Here is a 19,437-nt window from a genome sequence, read left to right as displayed (position 1 = left end):
GTCGAATCACGGCGACACGAAATTAATTTCGTTGCACATTATTTTGATTTTGCTATATCTCCTAAGGTATTCATTTAATATGCATGGCGTAAAGGGAAAAAATAATCTTCATGAAATGCTCAAGCCAACTAACGTATTTAAAATGATAAGGATTAATACCGTATTTGTGTAAATAGCTTTCCAATTACCGCTTTATAATTGCCCATTTTTTAAAGTATTAAAATGGATATAGTATGTTATCCTTAAGAGATAGACATATGCCATCGCGGACTTTTCTGTAGACGTATATAAGATACACAATTCCAACATACATTATTTTGTTATATCTCAAAGGGTTTAGGCAGCGTTTTCGTTGAAAGCTCCCAGACGGCTTATTTTTTTCCGACACCTCCGACAGACAGACACGGCGGAGGACTTTGTTTTATAATATGTAGTGATTATACTATCAACTAAAGGCTTTTTTGTATAGTATACCTATACTATACACAAATTGGTATAGAAATTAACCTAGACCTTTAGAGCTGGCGCACAGTAGGCGACTTGGTAGTGGTGGCCAGATCGCGACTTCCGTTGCATGGGGATTTTCATAGATCTTGTATTAAGAGCGATATAAGATCGATGCTTATTTTATACAGGGCGTTAATGATAAGTTTTGTCAAACTTTAATAGCGTATTCTACCGATGAAAATAATTAACTTCTACCCTATAAAAGTTTTTGATAGGACGCTTCCCTACGAATATACAGGGTGTTAAAAGTATCAAATATTTATATGATTTTTCCTGTAACTTCACTGGCAAAAAATATTTAGTGATAAAATTTGAGGGATGACAACTTCCAAAATACACTCCAGTGGCGTAGTTATTGGGGGAGTAAGGGACCTTTTTTGAAAAAAAAAACGTACGTTTAAATGATTTTAAAATGTACAATCAATTTGTGGCAATAAACTATTCTTGTAAAATATTCGTAAAATTTACTGGTCTTTAGATAAATGAAAATCAAATAAGAAGATCCTTAAGTACCTACCTTGCTATTTACCATTTTCTATTGATTGCTAAATGTGTAACAATAAATTCAATGCTTAATATTTTTGAGAGATTTCAAAACACTATACGACATCACAAGAAATGTTCAAAATGCTGTCCTTGAGATGCAATGCATCCAAACAGGTTGACCTTTATCTTGTTCGCTCAATGACAACGTTACCAGACTAGCACTGGAGTACATTTTCTTCCCGAACCTTGAACGCTGAATATCGATACAGACTGAAAAAGAATTGTTTAAAGAATTCAGATAAGTTGTGAAGCAAAGAAACAATATTGCAAATGGAGAAACCTCATCGTTCACCAAAAGCGTATTTGGATGACTTCCATTGTATAGACAATGGATAGGGCGATCAAAATTGGTATGTTTGTATGTTAAAAAAAACGGCACCATAAAATCCATATCCATAAAAAGTTCCATGAAGATATGGGATAGACTGGCGGCAGGAAAAGTTGGCGTGAACTTTTACACAATATAGAATTCCAGTGGAGCAAAACAAAGACAATCGACGACTATTAATGGACCGTCGTGATAACCAAGATCTGAGTTTAAATTTTTTTTAAGAAGAATGGAACAATACCGTGAAGAGAGTCGACCAATTGTTTATATGGATGACACGTACAATCAATCTTCGAATGAAAATGCTTGTATGACTGACGAAAGCAACAAAGGGCTTCGAATACTTGTAACAAAAGGAGTTAGTTATAGTTCATGCTCGATGGGAAAATGACTTTATATCAAATATGAAACTAATTTTAACTATATCGGGGGACTATCATGATGACATGAACTATCAAAATTACGAAAAATGGTTACAAATGAAATTTATAGTAAATTTGCCGCTATTAGTGGTTGGCAATGCACCATATCACAATGTGCAAGCTGAAAAATTCATATGAATTGTATTCACAAGTCAAAAGGATGAAACGAAGTAATCGTTATGATTAGGACTGTCAGAGAGACAGCCGCAATTCAATGGCGTGCCAAGCGAGACATACGTGAGCCGCTGCTTCAGAATGCCTTTCACGTTCACATCACGTTAGTATACTGTTGCCTTTGTCATCGCGCAGATGTTACGTAATTAATTCCTAATTCTTATCCGTTTGTGTTATGGTGTATTGTAGACAATTTAATTTGTCGCTTTTTAATAAGTAATGCGTACGCCTATGTCCCGCGGCTCAGTTGTGACAGCCCTTGTTATGAGACAAAGAAATTCAATTTGTAGAGAACGTTTTAAAAGTAAAGTTATATAATATTATAAAAATGTCAACATTTAAAATATATGAAATCGATTAATTTTGTTGTTGCCATTAATATGCAATGTTATTACATTAAGTGTTCAAATGTTTCACCATTGCCTTCAATGCAGGTTTAAATCATTTTTAGCCAGTATTAGATAATTAGAAAAGTGTTTCTTGGGGAGTGTCAACACAAACATTTCTAATTCGTTCCCTTGTAAGAAAGCTTCGGTACACCACATTTTTAAGATATCCACGGAGACAGAAGTCCAGTGGAGTAAGGTCAGGAAGCCTTATCGGCCATGAAATATGAAATGGAACCACCTCTACCAAACGGACAGTGTGGAAATACTGTACACGGTGTCTTCTATCGTTCTCAGCTTTTGATTCAGGAATCAAAGTAATATAATATAGATGGTGACGTATTTAGTCTATGTGCTCTTGAAGCTTCAAATATTTTTCAGTTTCACGAAGTCTAACATAGAGTTTGAATCAACCACAGCACATAAGTCTAAAGATGAGATACTTCTTCATTAATTAAGTAAATTCCGTGTTAAAAATAGACAAAAGAGTTACAGCTCATAAAAATGAAGAAAGTTTCCAAAATAGTGTTTTATTTAAAATTACGCAACATTTGCATATTAAAAAAACGTTTGATACAAAAGATGCCCAAAATAGTGTATGAAATAAGAGAAAACAGATAATGTATTGAAAAAAATAAAGTTGCCTCGCAAACTCCCTTGAAGGGATATGATTTGTAAGAAAATATGTATTATAGTATCCTTTATTTCCTGCTGAATAACACAACTTTCATTTGATTTTTTTTTGTATCAATAGAAATTTTAATAAATGTATGTTTCCAATACAAATTTTAATAGATTTGTATAATATGTGTTATTAAGTAATATAATGATAATTATGTTAATATATATTTTTCTTTTTTTAGAATATAGATAATTATAAGTAATATACAAAATATACACTTACAATGTGGTGGCTGGCAGTATGGACACTTGTAGGTGTCTTCATATCGTCGACATATTCATTGACAACACATACACATAGTAGTTTGGTAGTATCTTCAACCGAACCTCCAAAAGAACAAGCTAGTGAAGAACAAAAGGTGTTAAATTTTACATTTTTTTTTTAATAGAAATTGGTAACCTATATATTTTTAGGACCAAGGGCTAATTTTACCTAAAATTTACGAAATGAGAGTTGATACAAATGTATCGAATCGCTTTGCGAAAACCTTAATCACTAGTAAAGTGAAAAATTTGGACAAGTCTGCTCAGGCAGCCACATTTTCTGTAGTGTTACCAGATCAGGCGTACATTTCTGGTTTCACTATGGAAATCGACGGAAAAAGTTACGAAGCCTATGTCCAAGAGAAGAAAGAAGCCGAAAATACGTACAAAAAGGTGAGTGAAAACTTATTACAAAACTATAAGGCTGTATAGGACTTTATTATATTTAATAATAATTTATTTTTAATCAGGGGCCTTCAAATGCAGAATTACGTATGTGCAAAAGATAAAAGACTTACTTTTGGAATAAATTTTTGACTTGATGAAACTCTAGAACCTTGCAACAATAATAAATATGGGTGTCCCAGTAATAGTTTGGAAAAAATGAATTGGTGGAACCCTTTTTGAATTTTATGAATAACAAATCCGATGAAGTCATATTCTAAACGGCTTAGTTTTCGATATATAGATGTTTAAGTTTTTGAAAAGTATTGGAAAAACATCAATATTTCCAAATATAATTGACGTAAACTAATAAAATTTGAGTTGGCGTCTTAACAAATATAAAAATTTACCGAGTTTCTATACAATTATAGCAACCAGTAACGAAGATATCAAAATACACCCTAAGTTACCCAGAATTTCGACGCCTCTGAATATTTTGGAAACTCAAATTCATTTGTTTCGTAGTTGTATTTCAAAGAAAAAATATTTCTACAATTTTTTGTAAAACAAGTTATTTACGAAATATTATTCTTTTTAAATCTAAAATACGCTTGCCACATAGTACGAATAGATCGAAAATAATAACACTGATATGTTCGTTTCACTGAAAAAGTATTAAAATAATTATAATTATTGAAATTTTAGTAACGATGCCTTTCCGTATCTCCGCCACTGGTTAATATATGCAAATTCAGATTGTGTTCAGCGAATGGTCCGACTAGTTCGGTATAACTTCTTTAGTCAAACAATTCGTTGAACCGGCTTGTATTAACGGTATTAAAGCCTGCCCAATATTCTCAATCAGCTGATTGGGCTGACCAACGAAATATTTGTCCGCTGAACGACTTTGCCTATATTTCGAAAGCTAGGATGTTTAGAAGATATATTCTTATGATCTTATTCCTTCACATTGAACCATCAATTCATTTTCCGAGACATATCATGTTTAAAAAAAAGGTACTCAAAATTAAGTTTGCAATCGTAAACTATTAATTTTACTATAGTATGTAATTTTTCATAATACTTGTCAGTTACAAACAAAATTACTCAAAACGGTCATTTATTTATTTATTCATTTATTAGTAGAGTTCGGGCCTAGTCATAGGCGTGTACGTAGTAAACAAATAAATAAACATATAAGTATAAACAACAAACAATAAATAAATAAATTTGCGTACTTATTTATCAGCGAAAGGTCTTTTTTCACCCCTTGGCGCGTTTGACATTATTATGATATTAAAACAAGTATACACGAAGCCAATAACTGCCGTTATTACCGGTTTCGTATATGGTACAAAAAACCGACGCGACGGCTATGATCATCCGACCAAGTCCCAAGCTCTCTGTTTATTAGTATACACCATTCAACAATACTTGAACCTTAAAAAACGGAAAAACCAGTAATGATAAAAGCATTCTCAACAACTTCATACAAATATTCAAGTCGAGCAATTTAAAAGTATATGATAATAATAAGTAATAAAATATAAACATAGAAAATAGCAGAAAGTAAACGCTTCAAAAAAGTTATTCATATAGTTTTATATTCTACCATTGAAAATATCAATACTGTCCTAACTCTCACTCATGGCACCTATATGCTACTTATAAAAGATAAAATTTTAACACACTGAGAAAATGTAAAATCTAGCTAACAGTTAATTTTGAGCTATTGCAACTGCAGGGAATGAAACTTAAACGACAGATACCTACCTATTTTAGAAAACACGTTTGAATATATTCAATGTTATTTTTGTAAACAACATCATCACCAAGTCACCAAATTATAACGTATTCCTATTTAGTCTTTGTGCGGGAATCCCTACATAATTTCTTTAATTGTAATTGATTAATTATCCTTGTAATATTTTTTTTTAGGCTGTTGCCGATGGTCAAGCTGCAGCACACGTTGCAGTGAGTGCGAGAGATTCAAATAGGTTCACCGTGTCGGTGAACATCGAACCAAAAAGCAAGGCTACTTTTTATCTAAAGTATGAAGAACTATTACAGCGCCAAAATGAAAGATACGAATTGCTTTTAAATATCCATCCCGGACAACCTATTAAAAAGCTCGACGTAGAAGTAAGTAAACACAGTGTGCAGTTTAAAGAAATACAAGTATTTTTTACACCTTTTCTATATTTATGTAGGCCTGCTTCCAAAAAAAGGTCAGTTATGTTTCAAATAAATCAATTTTATTTGAGACACCATAATTTGAAATTCAAAAAGCTTCTATTGCATTCCAGCATAATTTTTACTTAGGTAGGTACCTACTTGATAAAGCGGTTCTAATCCTACTTTTCTAATTGACTAGGAATTGGTCAAAATTTAATAGACTTTCACATTTTACTAAATTTCTCCATTACAGTCGGTATAAAATTCAGATTATTTTCACAAACATTAAAGCCATCAGGTGTATTGGCAATATTCTTTGATATAGAAGGTGCCTTTGACAAGGCAAAAACTGAGACCATATGCAACTCGCTCCAAGACCGGGGCACATCGCCTATCGTGGTCGAATGGGTGAGTTCCGCATTGAAGGAAAGGAAGGTTAGTGCAGTCATGGGGGACTGTCGTAGGGACCTGGGAGTGGGAGGGGGATGCCCTCAAGGCAGTTGTCTCTCCCCGCTTCTATGGTGCCTAGTAATGGACGGTCTCCTGGAACGCCTAACCTCGGAGGGATATAGTGATGCCCAGGCTTACGCCGATGATGGCGTGGTTCTAGTCGCGGGCCGGTTTTTGGATGTGGTATGCGACAGAATGCAGGGAGCCTGTAGGATCATAGAGAGGTGGTGCGAGGAGATGGGGCTCTCAGTCAACTCAAAGAAGACTGAGATGATCCTATTTACAAGGAGAAGGAAGATAGGTGATTTCAGGGCTCCAACCATGTATGGGAGGCCCCTGACTTTGGTCAGGGAAGTCAAATACTTGGGGGTAATCTTGGACAGCAAACTGTCGTGGGGGCCACAGGTTGAGAGGATTACCCGGAAATCAGTGGCAACCCTCTGGCAGTTAAGGAAGGTAGTTGGCAAAAACTGGGGACTCAATCCAAGGGTGCTTCACTGGGTGTACACGGCGGTGGTCAGGCCGAGGCTACAGTATGGGGCCTTGGTCTGGTGGCCGTGTGTGGACCGGGTGACGGTAGCCAGGAAGTTGGTGAGAATCCAGAGACTTGCCTGCTTAGGTATTACAGGGGCAATGAGGACGACCCCAACTGCCGCGTTAGAGGTCCTTCTGGGGCTGCCGACCCTTCCTACATGGATTATGAGGGAGGCGATGGCGGCATACCTTAGGATAAGGGACGCCGGCGGTTGGAGAGCTAAAGGACGCACTGAGGGCCATGCTGCCGTGGCCCTCAGGGCGGAGAGGGACATCCCAATATCCGCCATGAGGGTTACGGAAGCAGAGGACCGGCTTAGGTTAGGAAGGAAGTATGTCACCACTTTCCCCTCGAGAGAGCAGTGGAAGCAGGATGGTGATATGTTCTCCCCGGGATCCCTAGTGTGCTATACTGATGGATCTCGGGTAGAAGACGAGTTTTCAGGAGCAGGAATTTATCTGGAAGGCAGCGGCATCCAGGAAAGCTTTTCACTGGGTATGTATGCTACAGTCTTCCAGGCTGAGGTTTTTGCTATTTTGATGGTAGCAAGCAAGGAGGAGGTAAGGAATTGTGCAGAGGAGAAGATTTTTATCTGCTCCGACAGTCAGGCCGCGCTCAGAGCGGTTAGCTCCCCGAGGACTAGGTCTGCCCTTGTCCAAGAATGTGGAGACGCTCTAGAGTCTTTGGCCAGACGAAAAGAAGTAGAGTTGGTTTGGGTCCCAGGCCATAGGGGCATCCCTGGTAACGAGAGGGCGGATCAATTAGCTCGTCTTGGGTCCAGGGGACCTGGACAGGGACCTGAACCAATCTTAGGTATCACACGAGGCAGCATTAATGGGGCCCTCAATAAGTGGGCCTATCAAACTTTAGGTCTGGATTGGAGGAGAAATAGAGGATGCAGGCAGGCCCATAGTTTTATACATGGACCTAGCAAATCCAAGACAAGATGGCTGCTGAGCCTCAGTCGAAGAGCCCTAAACCAAATGGTGGGGGTTCTGACAGGCCACTGCAGACTTAGGAGGCATTTAAGCTTAATAGGAATTGAGGAGGACCCTCTATGCCCGAAATGTGGCGAAGGGGAGGACACCCCTGTCCACCTTCTGGGACAGTGTGCAGCCTTTGGGAGAATAAGACATAAAGTCTTTGGTGCTGAAGAGCTGCAAGGGGTTGAGGTGAGAGACCTTCCATGGACCAAAATCCTGGCGTTCATTAGGGCGTCGGGTAGGTTCGAGGAGGGTCAGAGGCAGAGAGTGATTAGGTGATGGGACGGCGGGGTAGGCAAAAAGGGCCCACTTGTGGCCTAATTGCCAGGCTGAGGCCGCCCCTTTACTACTACTACTAAAGCCATCAGGTAAAACATCTTAGGAAGGTCCCATATGTACGCCACTGAACAATTCTTTAGTGGTACACTTTTATCAAAAAGTACAATTTGATAGCTCTCATAAAAAAAATAAAAAAAGAAAACGTTTTTGAGCTATACAAATATTTTTTTAACTTCCACAGCATCCAGACAGCATTAGCTAATTACCACTTTTGAAGCTCTGCCTTTATCTATTTTTTTTTACATTTGCTATGAATCACTATGTATATTTTAGAAAGTATTATCTGTATTTTTGTATTATTTAAAATTAAGCCTTTTAATCTGGAAATAGAAAATAAAAACAATTAAAACAAATAGTCAAACATCTGATATCTTAATATATATTTTTTATTCAGGTTCACATTGATGAATCACGTTCTTTGAAATTTGTCAAAGTTCGTTCCCTGAGGTCTGGTAATGAAATAGCTAAAAATGATGAGAATTTGGATCCCCGCGCAAATGTAATTACTGTAAATAGCACATCAGCAATTGTGAAGTTTAGTCCCGACATTGACAGGCAAAAACAACTTGCTAATAGTTTAGGAACCAAAGAAGAAAATGGCCTAGCTGGCCAGTTCGTTGTACAATATGATGTAGAGAGGGATCCTAGTGGTGGAGAGGTAAGTCGCCTATTTAATTGTCTTTTCTGAGTCCCACAGTGATTTATTATCTTCAGGTGTTAGTCGATGGTGGTCATTTTGTTCATTTCTTTGCTCCATCCGACCTGCCAGCTCTTCCAAAACAAGTGGCGTTCATTTTGGACACAAGTGGCAGTATGGATGGAATCAGGATAGCCCAGTTGAAAGAAGCTATGAATAGCATTCTGGCAGAACTTAAGAAAGATGATATTTTTAATATTGTAGAATTTGGCACAATAGTTAAAGTGTGGAACATTGACAAGACTCAAGTGCAGTACGAATCAGGAAGTGATGATTACTATTCATTTACTACTGAAAATCCAGAGGCAATATTCAAAAACAAAACGGTAATTGCATTTTCCCTTTTGCATGAATGAATCTAGACTAGATGGATTTTTTTTAGAAAAAAAAAAACAGCTTTTATAATTTTTTAGGCACAACCACTACCTCCAGCTTATCAAGCAACTGAGGAAAATCTTGAGAAAGCTAAAGAGGTTGTTGCAAAATTGAACGCTTTTGGTGGTACAGATATACAATCAGCACTTAAAGTTGGACTGGAATTAGTAGAGAAAAATTTAGAAACAGACAAAAAACACCAACCCTTAATAGTGTTTTTAACTGATGGTGAAGCTACTGTTGGGGAAGTAGATAATAATAAAATTATCAGTACAGTAAGTTCCTTGAATTTCCTATGAGAATCCTATACTACAAATGCAATATTATAGATTTCTGAATTAAACAGTGGCAAATGTGCCATATTTTCCTTATCATTTGGAGACGGCGCAGATAGAAAATTTCTGGAAAAAATATCCTTGAAAAATTTAGGTTTTGCTAGACACATTTATGAAGCAGCTGATGCTTCATTACAACTGCAAGAGTTTTATAAGCAAATATCCTCACCACTTCTGTCCAAAGTATCTTTCAAATATGTTTCCAATGTATCGGAAGTAACCAAAACTGATTTTCCACTGTTGTTTGCTGGATCAGAAATTGTAGTCTCAGGACAAATTGGTAAATATTTATTTATTTAATTTTATTTTTTGTAGCAACTATATGCATAATATACTAAGTACAAACTAACAATGACGTTGGAAGTGGAATAAGGAGTCTGTTGGGATTTTAACTGTCAAGAAAGAAGTTATTCGACAATGAAGAGAATATTTTTTACAAATATAAATATAAGTTTTTGTGTTCCGATATTTTTTTCAAAGAAATCACAAATAAAAGTCTAAAAACTATGACAATGTTTGCAGCCCATCTGCAGCGGACCAGAGATAAAAAATAATTATTTTACAAGTAGTATTTACTAAGTGGTTATGAAAAAAGTTTAATTTATGTGTCTGACTGTTTTTCAGCCACATAATAAGTAAAAAACAAATATAGTTCAAATATTTTTTATGAATACACTTTGAAAACATGCATATTTGGAAACTAAAATTTCTTAAAACAGAAATTTTTCAAAAATTGACACCAAAAAAAATTTTCCAAATATTCTTAAGGTTAAAAGTATAATACAATATGCATAGAGAAAAATATAGATTCCATTAAGTCTGTTACTGATTTTGTCAGCATTGTCATGGAAAACAAGGTACTTTTAACATTCAAATTCATTACTGACATAAATAATTGGTTTGTATAAGTTCTATACAAAGGACCCCGCAACTATCCTTATGGAAAACCGGTCCCGGTCGAATGGTAAGAAACTTAGTATTATCCTTCAGTCTTCGGAAAATCGGTGAATCGGCAAATCACTAAAACTTTTCTTCAGTTTTCTGAAGGTGCTTCAGCTATTTTCTAAAGACTGAGGGATACTGCAGATATGCTGAAGACGGATAAGTGTTCAGCATGCGTAAAAATATAAGATGTCGCTCAAGCAGTACGTGTCGCTATCGCTGTTCTTTAATAGGTGCTTCACCGATTTTCTGAAGACTGAAGGATGATACAGCTATTTTGACCACGGATTCGCATTCAACATACAAAAATACATCAAGAAACAGCCAAATTGGTCACTATAAAAAAATATTTGCATTTACTTGCCCATAAATCATTAGACTTGATGGTCATCGAGCACATAGATTTTCAGACCTAGGTCCCATGGATTTTTTTGATCGACACATTGAGGACTATCATTCGACAAAGTTTCATACCATTTGACCAGGACCGGTTTTCCATAAGGATACTTGCGGGGTCCTTTCCCAACTTCCCCAAAAATTAATTTTTTTTAATAAATACTTGCAAACAAATAATTAAAAAATGTTGATAACAGTGACAAGTGATTTGCCAATAATGAATTAAAACATTTATCTTGTATGTATGTAGTTTGTTTTTCATGGCAACACTTCTTTGTCACGTACGCACCTATAAATCGGAACATCTTGTATGTATATGCATTGCTAATGGCAATATTGTCATGGTTTTTGAATTTTTAACTCTGAATGGCAATTCTATAAAATATACTTATAACACCCAAATATTTTGATCGATTAAAAAATTTTTTATCATCAGACGACTTATTTTGACAGTTGAAATTTGACCGTTAGGCCCTTCCTAATTTCGACGCCACTGGTTGGTTGCTACCTAAATTTTACATGTAAGCTACTATAAGAGAACTACAACTAAAAATGAATAGAAAAAAGAATTACATGAAAATTTTTATAGGAAAGTTGCCGAATTATATTATTTTCTTTTGACTCTAAAAATAATAATAAATTACATAAATAAATTCATTTGTAGACTAATAAATATTTTGTAGATCCTGGCTTTGCTCCTGGGCCTGTAGAAGGGTGGGGAATAAATGGCCCTGTGAAATTAGTGCCAGTTGTGACACAATCTGTAGGATCCCTTGAAAGACTTTGGGCCTATTTAACTCTAAAACAGATTCTAGAACAGAGAGACGCCGCAGAAAATAAAACTGAGCTAACACAGGATGCCCTCAAAATAGCTCTGAAATATTCATTTGTCAGTGACGTCAGCTCATTGGTTGTTGTTAAACCAAACACTACAGATTCTGTAAATACAGAAGATGCCTCCAGTAATAGTGACACTAGTAAATACCTTATTATGATAGTCTTATTTAAATATTGTGTAACTACTAATATTTAATACCAAAGAATACAAGTTCGTAATTCTTTTTTTTTCTTTTTCAGGGTACCCAATAATTGCTAGTGGTAAGAAATCTTGAAATTAAATAAAATTATTTTGCATACTTATACTTTTTATATTTTTAGGATTCCCCTTAAGTTTACATCCTTCAAGTATGTATTTAATTGTAAACTTCAAAAGCATTTGATAAATTTTCTTCTCATCCATATGATGAAAATAAATAACAATTTCTTTTTAGGTGTGTCAGCACCTGGTCTAGCACCTTCTTCATATTATTCAGGTATTACTTATTTTAATATACAGGGTGTCCGGAAAGGTCATGTCAAAAATGAAGGGATATATAGGGGAGGTCAAAATAGTTGTTGTACTTCATAAACATTTTTTTCCTATCGGGCTTTGTAGTGGAGTTATTCGCCTTCAAAGAAAGAAGTTTGAAAAATAAATTCCAATTATAACTTCCAAGTCGTTACCATGACAACATTGAAACATAGGTAGTTAAAGTAACTCGTGGTAATGTTCATTTCAAAGTATAAACTGATATTCAATATACCTGGATTATACAGGAGCAGACGAAATTATCCATTTAAAATACATCTTTGACAGCGTTGTCAAATTTTACATTTTTCTTTCACAGTTCGATATCTCTCACTTCGCTAAAAAAAAATGTATACTGTATATCAGTCGATATCTTGTACCGTTTTGTCTGAATAATAGTATGGAAGCTTTCATCACTTCAAATATGCAAATTCAATTTAGAAAGCGGTTGGCATAAATACGAACAGCTTCATTCTGCAAGTTCATACATTAGATGAATATCTGCAAATTCTTCATAGCTAAAATCCTCCATGATATTGAATCAACAAATGGTTTCAAAATGATTTATGACAAATATCTAACTGTTAATTACTAATTATGCTAATTAATACTTGTTGACAGTCATCTCAATTTCCATAGAAACTAAGATTTTTACAAAAATCTAATATCACATTTTTGATACAATACATGTATGTTGTTAATAAAATTCAATTTTCTCAAAAATGGTACAAGATATCAACTGATAAGGTTTACCTTTTTTTAGCAAAGTGAGAGAGGAATCAAACTACGAAAGAAAAATTCCAAATTTGTCAACACTGTCAAAGATGTATAAATTTAAATGGATAATTTTGTCTGTTCCTGTATAATCCAGACATACGGAATATCAGTTTATACTTCCAAATGAACATTACCATGAGTTACTTTATTAGTCCAAATTTCATTGTTGTCATGGTAACGACTTGGAAGTTAAAATTGGAATTTGTTTTTCAAACTTCTTTCTTTGAAGGCGAATAACTCCCCAACGAAGCCCGATAGGAAAAATTTTTTTATAACTATTTTAACCTCCCCTATATATCCCTTCATTTTTGACATGACCTTTTCAGACATCCTGTATATACAGGGTGTTTGGTAAGTCGATGAATTTCTCCCAGGACGTTATAGTACAAGTGATTTGTGATATATTTCCTTAATATACCATTTTCCTAAAACACTTAGTTCCCAATCTACAGGGTGTTAAAGTTTTAATAAAAAAATGCAAATTTACAAATATAGCAGAAACCACTCGGAATATTTTAATGAAACTTTACAGGCTTTGACAGTTAACAACAAATATTGTTTTCATTTTCACAAGTGGTGTGCACGCAGACATGTCTGGATATTTAAAAAAAAAATGATATGCCACTGATTTTTCTTAATATAACAATTATTTTTGAATTCCTTATTCAATTTGAAAGAGAAAAGGTATTTCGACTGTTTTCTTATAACACACCGTTTTCGAGTAAATAAATTAAAATCGATTTATTGCATGGCGTAATCCGGTTTCAATAATTTGAAAAATAGCAGAAATGACTTATGCACTTAGTTTTTTTTGTATCAATTTTATTACAGCACGTTATTACTACCCACGGTTCATATCTGTCTAAAAGCTTCTTCATTTAATTAGTGATTAGATTATGTTGCCTGTAATTTTAAATTCGTTTAACTAATCTTTAGTATTAAATGAGTACAAAGCTTGTTAGGAAATGAAAAAAATTACTAATACAATTATTATGTTATTACCTAATTCTAATTAGTAATTACTTAAGATCTTGCTCAAAATGAACTCCCTTCTTCTAATGTAGGCACATGCCCGCCTTCTTATTTCTGTCTGGGTTACCCCGGTCGAAAATGTCAGCCAACTTACTAATTTCTGATTAGATAGTGAATAGTGAATCTAAAAACTGATAAATTTTTTTTAGACTGATGTTAACTGCGAGGAGTAATAATTTTTTGTAATAAAATTGGTACAAAAAAAAGCTGAGTGCATAATATCTGCTAGTTTTCAAATTATTGAAACCGGATTACACTATGCAATAAATCGATTTTAATTATTTTTGCTCGAGAACGGTGAGTCATAAGAAAAACAGTCAAGATACCTTTTCTCTTTCGAATTGAACAACGAATTCAAAAATAGTTTTTATTTTAAGAAAAATCAGTGGCGTATCATCTTTTCCTTTAAAAATATCCAAAGACGTGCCTGTGCACACACCACTGGTGAAACTGAAAACAACATTTTTATCATAAAACATGTATTGTTAACTGTCAAAGCTTGTAAAATTTCATTAAAATATATTGAGCGGTTTCTGCAGTATTTATAAATTTGCATTTTTTTTGTTAAAACTTTAATACCCTGTAGATCGGAAACTATGCGTTTTCAAATATGGTATATTAAGGAAACATATCACACATCACTTGTACTATAACCACCTGTAAGGAATGCATCGATTTACCAAACACCCTGTATATATACATATGTGTAACGATAATAATAAACTAAATTATATAGTAGCAGGTGCAAGTGCGTTTGGTGGTTCCTATTCAACATTTGATTCAGACAGAGTGCTAGTAGAAGCAGCTGCTCCTCAAGAATATGATTCTGCAACGCCTGTACTGGAAGACGTTGCTCTAAATGAGCTCAAAACACAGATTCCCTGGTTATCTTCTCTACTCAATGCAAATGGAACCATAACTCTTTCTTCAGGTACCATTTTATTATTAATAACATCCTATTCAATTTTCTTAAATTAGCTCAGACAGATAGATACATTTTAAGTATTTTACAAAATACAAAGAAATTTAACTTATAATTAGTTAAACTAAATAATTAATTTGGAGTGAATAAAATATAATGCCTGCTGTAGGTACACATGCAGTAAAGTAAGGTGTGATATCGTTGCGGTAATATATGTACTTGTGGTTCTAAAATATACAGAATGTCAAACATATTTATGAGAAATTAATTCTATATGAAGAATTTTTTATGAAAAAAAAATGTACAGCACACCAAACTATATTATAAAAAAAGTAAATTACAAAAAAATATTTTTGGTATTTACCTATTCAATTGAAATAATCATTTGAAATATGTGTCAAGTATTCTTTAAGGGAATGAAGGTTTGGGCATAAGGTTTTCGTTGTTTAACTTTTATCAAAAATCAAGCGGGCTTGACATCTTAGCTTTTTCTGGAAATTCCCCAAAATTTTGAAACTAACTTTTTACAATGAGTATGCTAGAGATTTATTTGTTATGTCAAAAAAAGAAATCAATTTAAGCAATATTCAAAATTGTTTTTTAGCTTGTCTTGTATAGGCATTTAAATATCAAAATATTTTGTATATCTTTATTGCTATCTATGTATATAAAATATTAGAACATATATTTTTTTTAATAACAATACATTCAGTTTTGTCATTCTCAATTTTGCAAGACGTATTACCAATGAAGCATTTCAGTTATTATTATACTTGGGAAAAAAATCATAACTACTGAGGCACAGACGTAAAAAAGGTAACTTAAATTTTTTCCCTAAGATTCGTCGTTTTCAAGTTATTCATATCAATACAATCACCTTGTGCAAAAATTTATAACCATAATATTATAATATATTTATGTTTATGCTTAAAAGTAAGTGGAATTTGTAAGCACATCAATAAATTCATTACACTTGTTTTTTCCACACCAGATGTCAGGTAGAGTTCCTTAAGCGTTTTAGTTTCCCCTGGAAGCCTAACCCACTATTTTTACAAATAAGATCAACTTAAATCAAAATAATAATAAATGTATACTTACCAAAGGGAAAGGGTAGTGAATTTTCACAATCTGCATATTTGGTCACAAGAAAATCCTCAGGAAATTTGGACAAGATCTTTTCAACACGAATTTTCTGTGAATGCAATAAAGTTTATGGACCTTTCTTCTTGTCACCCCGTCTAAATTCCCAGTCATCTCTAAACCTTCTAGAAAACTATCTATTTGAATTATTAGAGAATATTTCATTGAATATACGACAAAATAGCTGGATACAATGTATGGTGCTCCTGCGCATTCTGGGAGAATAATATTAGAATGGTTTAATAAAAATTATATGGGGCGATGGATAGGTAGAAGACCCAATGCCAATGTTTACCATAATGGTGCAGAGGATCCAGTGTCTTGACCAGCTAAATTGCCATATCTAAACCACCTAGACTTCTATGTTTGGGGTTATCTGAAAACTAAAGTTTATTCTGCTCCAACAGATACAAGACCACAACTACTGCAAAGAATAGAAGACGGGTGTAATGAATTAAAAGAAAACCACCACATGATATTAGCTTCAATTAGTTCCATTAATAGAAGGTGTCAGAAATGTATCGATGTGGGTGGTTCGCATTTTGAACAATTGTTGTAAATGCGTAACGTTAATTTTGTTTCTTGTTTAGTTGCTGTTGCTTGTTAAATATATTTTTATTATTATTTTGATTTAAATTGTTCTTATTTGTAAAAAGTATTAGGCCTCCAGAGAAAACTAAAAATGCCAGGAACACTACCTCACAGGTGGTGAAGAAAGGAGTGTAAAGAATTTAGTTGATATGGTTACAAATTACTTTTAAGCATAAACATAAATACTCTTGTAATGTTATGGTTTGAAGTGTCTCCCACAAGGGGATTGTATTGGTATGAATAACTTGAGAGCGACTAATTTTAGGGAAAAAATTCAAATTACCTTTTCCACGTATTTTATGCATTAAAATATAAATCAGTTACAATGATATATAAAAAATGCAGTGGCGCAGGTTTTTTTGTAAAAAAAAGGGTGACCCCTGTCCAGTTGTACACTACTGGATGAACTTTTAAATCCCATATTTTAGGGAATGTAAGGCCTACTATTGTACATTATCCGTACTAAATTTTATTGAAATCGGTTAATAGATTCCAGAGATATAACAAAAAATTTAATTTTTTTTAACAACTTCAACACCCTGTATCTCTAAAACGGAGCTGTTCCAGACCTATGTTTATAAGGCAAACACATATTATTTTAAAGAGGTCTATCTGCCCTCGAAGTTTCCTGCATAAAATTCGGACCACCTGTATACAAAATGTGGAAAATTAAGAATTTCTTCAGATGAGTAATAATTTTTAAATATAGAAAAGAAGGCATTGTTCGTTACACCGCTAGTATTGCCTCTTTTCCAATGGCATATCATACAGTTGACGCAAATTCAGATCTAATAAACAGATATGTACCTAACCACTTGGACAGATCAAAATTCTGTCACTAAGGAGGTGCTGCACCTTACTTTGCTACATGCTTCTATCTGGCCTAAATCACATTATGCTTTAAAAGTTTTATACTCCGTTTGCTTTTTTATCATGTTATCATTAAATTTACTTTTTAAATGCATTAAGTTTTATTCCTTTTAGGTACATATGGTTTAGGATTAGATAAAAATATAACAGATAGTCCAGTCTGTCCAAAAACGCCACGTAACTCTATTGGAACTTGCGAACTTCTGTACAAATGCCCTCAGATTTTCCCAGATCTCACAAACGAAAATGTGTATAAAAATTATTTCTGTGAATTAGATGGGTGAGTATACAATTTTTTTCTGGTTCATACTGCTGACTTAATATTGAAAATATCTGTTTAGATATGCTGGTGTGTGTTGCCCAAAAGAAGAAAATAAAAATTAGAAAGAAGCAAGTAGGTTTTTAACCACCACCTACACCTTTTTTGTGAAATAATTTTTAAACGTTTAAAACTGAATGTGTTGACAATATGGTGTACTTATTTTTAAATAAAAATAGTAAAAGTATTCACTTGACTTTTATTTCACCACTGAAAACTGTAGTTCACAGGCAGAATTAAAAATATACATATTTTTTTTGTTATAAATAATTTTAATGTGTTCTTCTGATGTTTTGTTTCTTGCATTATTATAATTATCGCACCATTAATACTGAGGCAATATTTTTTCCCAGAGCAAATATCAAAGATAATGGAAGGTCATTTGTTGGTTAATAGTAGTCACCGAAGGTGCATACGTTCTTGGTTAGTCAATGGTTGTCACCGATGGCAACATACGGCCAAGGTCGGTTATTAGAGGTCATAAAGGCAACAGTTGGTCACTATTGGTCATTAGTGGTCACCAAAGATAAAAGGCGGTCATTGAAGAGCAACAGTGGTCATCGAGGGTAATAGACAGTCTTGGGTGGTCAATAGTAGTCATCAGAATAACAAACTTGGCCTTGAAATGACAAGATGATAAGGAATTTGAGGTCAGGGCAGAGGTTAAATCCAAGGTCACCGGAAAGTGCCCATCAAGAATCCTAGAACTATTGTGGAGAATATTTTTCCTGCCATTCCAGTACTGTTGGACCACTTTGTGATTTTTTTATATTTGACCTTGATTTTGACCTTCATTGTCACTTCAAGGTCATATCCCAATGTAAAATTTTCCGCTCTCCATTGACAGAATCACAATTATGGGGTCCCATTTAAAAAAAAATCTCATGACCTTCATATGACCTTAGGAAAAATCCTAAACCACTAGTGCTTACATTTACCCTACCCCTTGAATATTCCCAGATATCCTGCCATTCTAGTACTTTTGGCCCACCCTGTATATCACCATTATTTTCATTTTCCTTTCAGCACCTCTAACAAAATCTACAATTTGTGTTATTGAACTTTTTATTATAAAAATTGATAATTGTTTTTATTAAAGATTGTAATATAGATTTTTCATGCTTTAAAAAATTTGCAGCAAGTAAAATATAAAACTCAATTTTAAGATGTCTGCCATCGTCATACTTCACATATTTCTGAAGACCTCTTAGTTTACCATCCACCAATACCTGACTAAGAATTTACTAATATCCTTAAAATTGGTACCTAAAATTGTTTATACAGGGTGTCCGGTAAGTACCTCCTAATCTCTCGGGAGTGTATAGGGGAGGTCAAAATAAAACTAGTCCTTCCTATATATTTTTTCCTAATGTGCCCCCTAACGGAGTTATGGGGGGTCAAANCCTTTCTGTTCTATTTTAACAAACATTCCTAAAGTAAATTCCAGTAAATATTTTTTAGCCGTAGTTTGTAATACTTAAATATACAAGCATATTTATTAGACCCGCGCTCCACTTGC

The 19,437-nt window shown here is 34.1% G+C and overlaps 1 protein-coding gene across 2 annotated transcripts in view; it reads left to right on the top strand.

Annotated features, from left to right (window-relative positions):
* The window catches only part of LOC108910569 (inter-alpha-trypsin inhibitor heavy chain H4), a 34,677-nt gene extending 16,570 nt beyond the window's left edge, over positions 1-18,107 (top strand). Inside the window, exons 2-15 of one of the 2 annotated variants that reach the window (XM_018715214.1) lie at positions 3,227-3,403; positions 3,459-3,701; positions 5,631-5,834; positions 8,569-8,832; positions 8,889-9,197; positions 9,285-9,521; positions 9,576-9,861; positions 11,603-11,896; positions 11,997-12,017; positions 12,078-12,104; positions 12,191-12,232; positions 14,816-15,007; positions 17,714-17,879; positions 17,941-18,107. In XM_018715214.1, the coding sequence (XP_018570730.1) occupies positions 3,269-3,403; positions 3,459-3,701; positions 5,631-5,834; positions 8,569-8,832; positions 8,889-9,197; positions 9,285-9,521; positions 9,576-9,861; positions 11,603-11,896; positions 11,997-12,017; positions 12,078-12,104; positions 12,191-12,232; positions 14,816-15,007; positions 17,714-17,879; positions 17,941-17,983 (2,463 nt within the window). In that variant the 5' untranslated portion in view covers positions 3,227-3,268 and the 3' untranslated portion in view covers positions 17,984-18,107. Of the gene's footprint in view, positions 1-3,226; positions 3,404-3,458; positions 3,702-5,630; positions 5,835-8,568; positions 8,833-8,888; positions 9,198-9,284; positions 9,522-9,575; positions 9,862-11,602; positions 11,897-11,996; positions 12,018-12,077; positions 12,105-12,190; positions 12,233-14,812; positions 15,008-17,713; positions 17,880-17,940 lie in introns of both variants that reach the window. The other variant, XM_018715213.1, reaches the window with a different exon arrangement.
* Positions 18,108-19,437: the final 1,330 nt, after the last annotated feature.

Source organism: Anoplophora glabripennis, unplaced genomic scaffold (assembly GCF_000390285.2).
Source record: "Anoplophora glabripennis isolate ALB-LARVAE unplaced genomic scaffold, Agla_2.0 scaffold433, whole genome shotgun sequence".
Lineage (NCBI taxonomy): Eukaryota > Metazoa > Arthropoda > Insecta > Coleoptera > Cerambycidae > Anoplophora > Anoplophora glabripennis.
The sequence above is the reverse complement of the archived record's forward strand: the minus strand, read 5'-3'. Positions and strand labels throughout refer to the sequence as shown.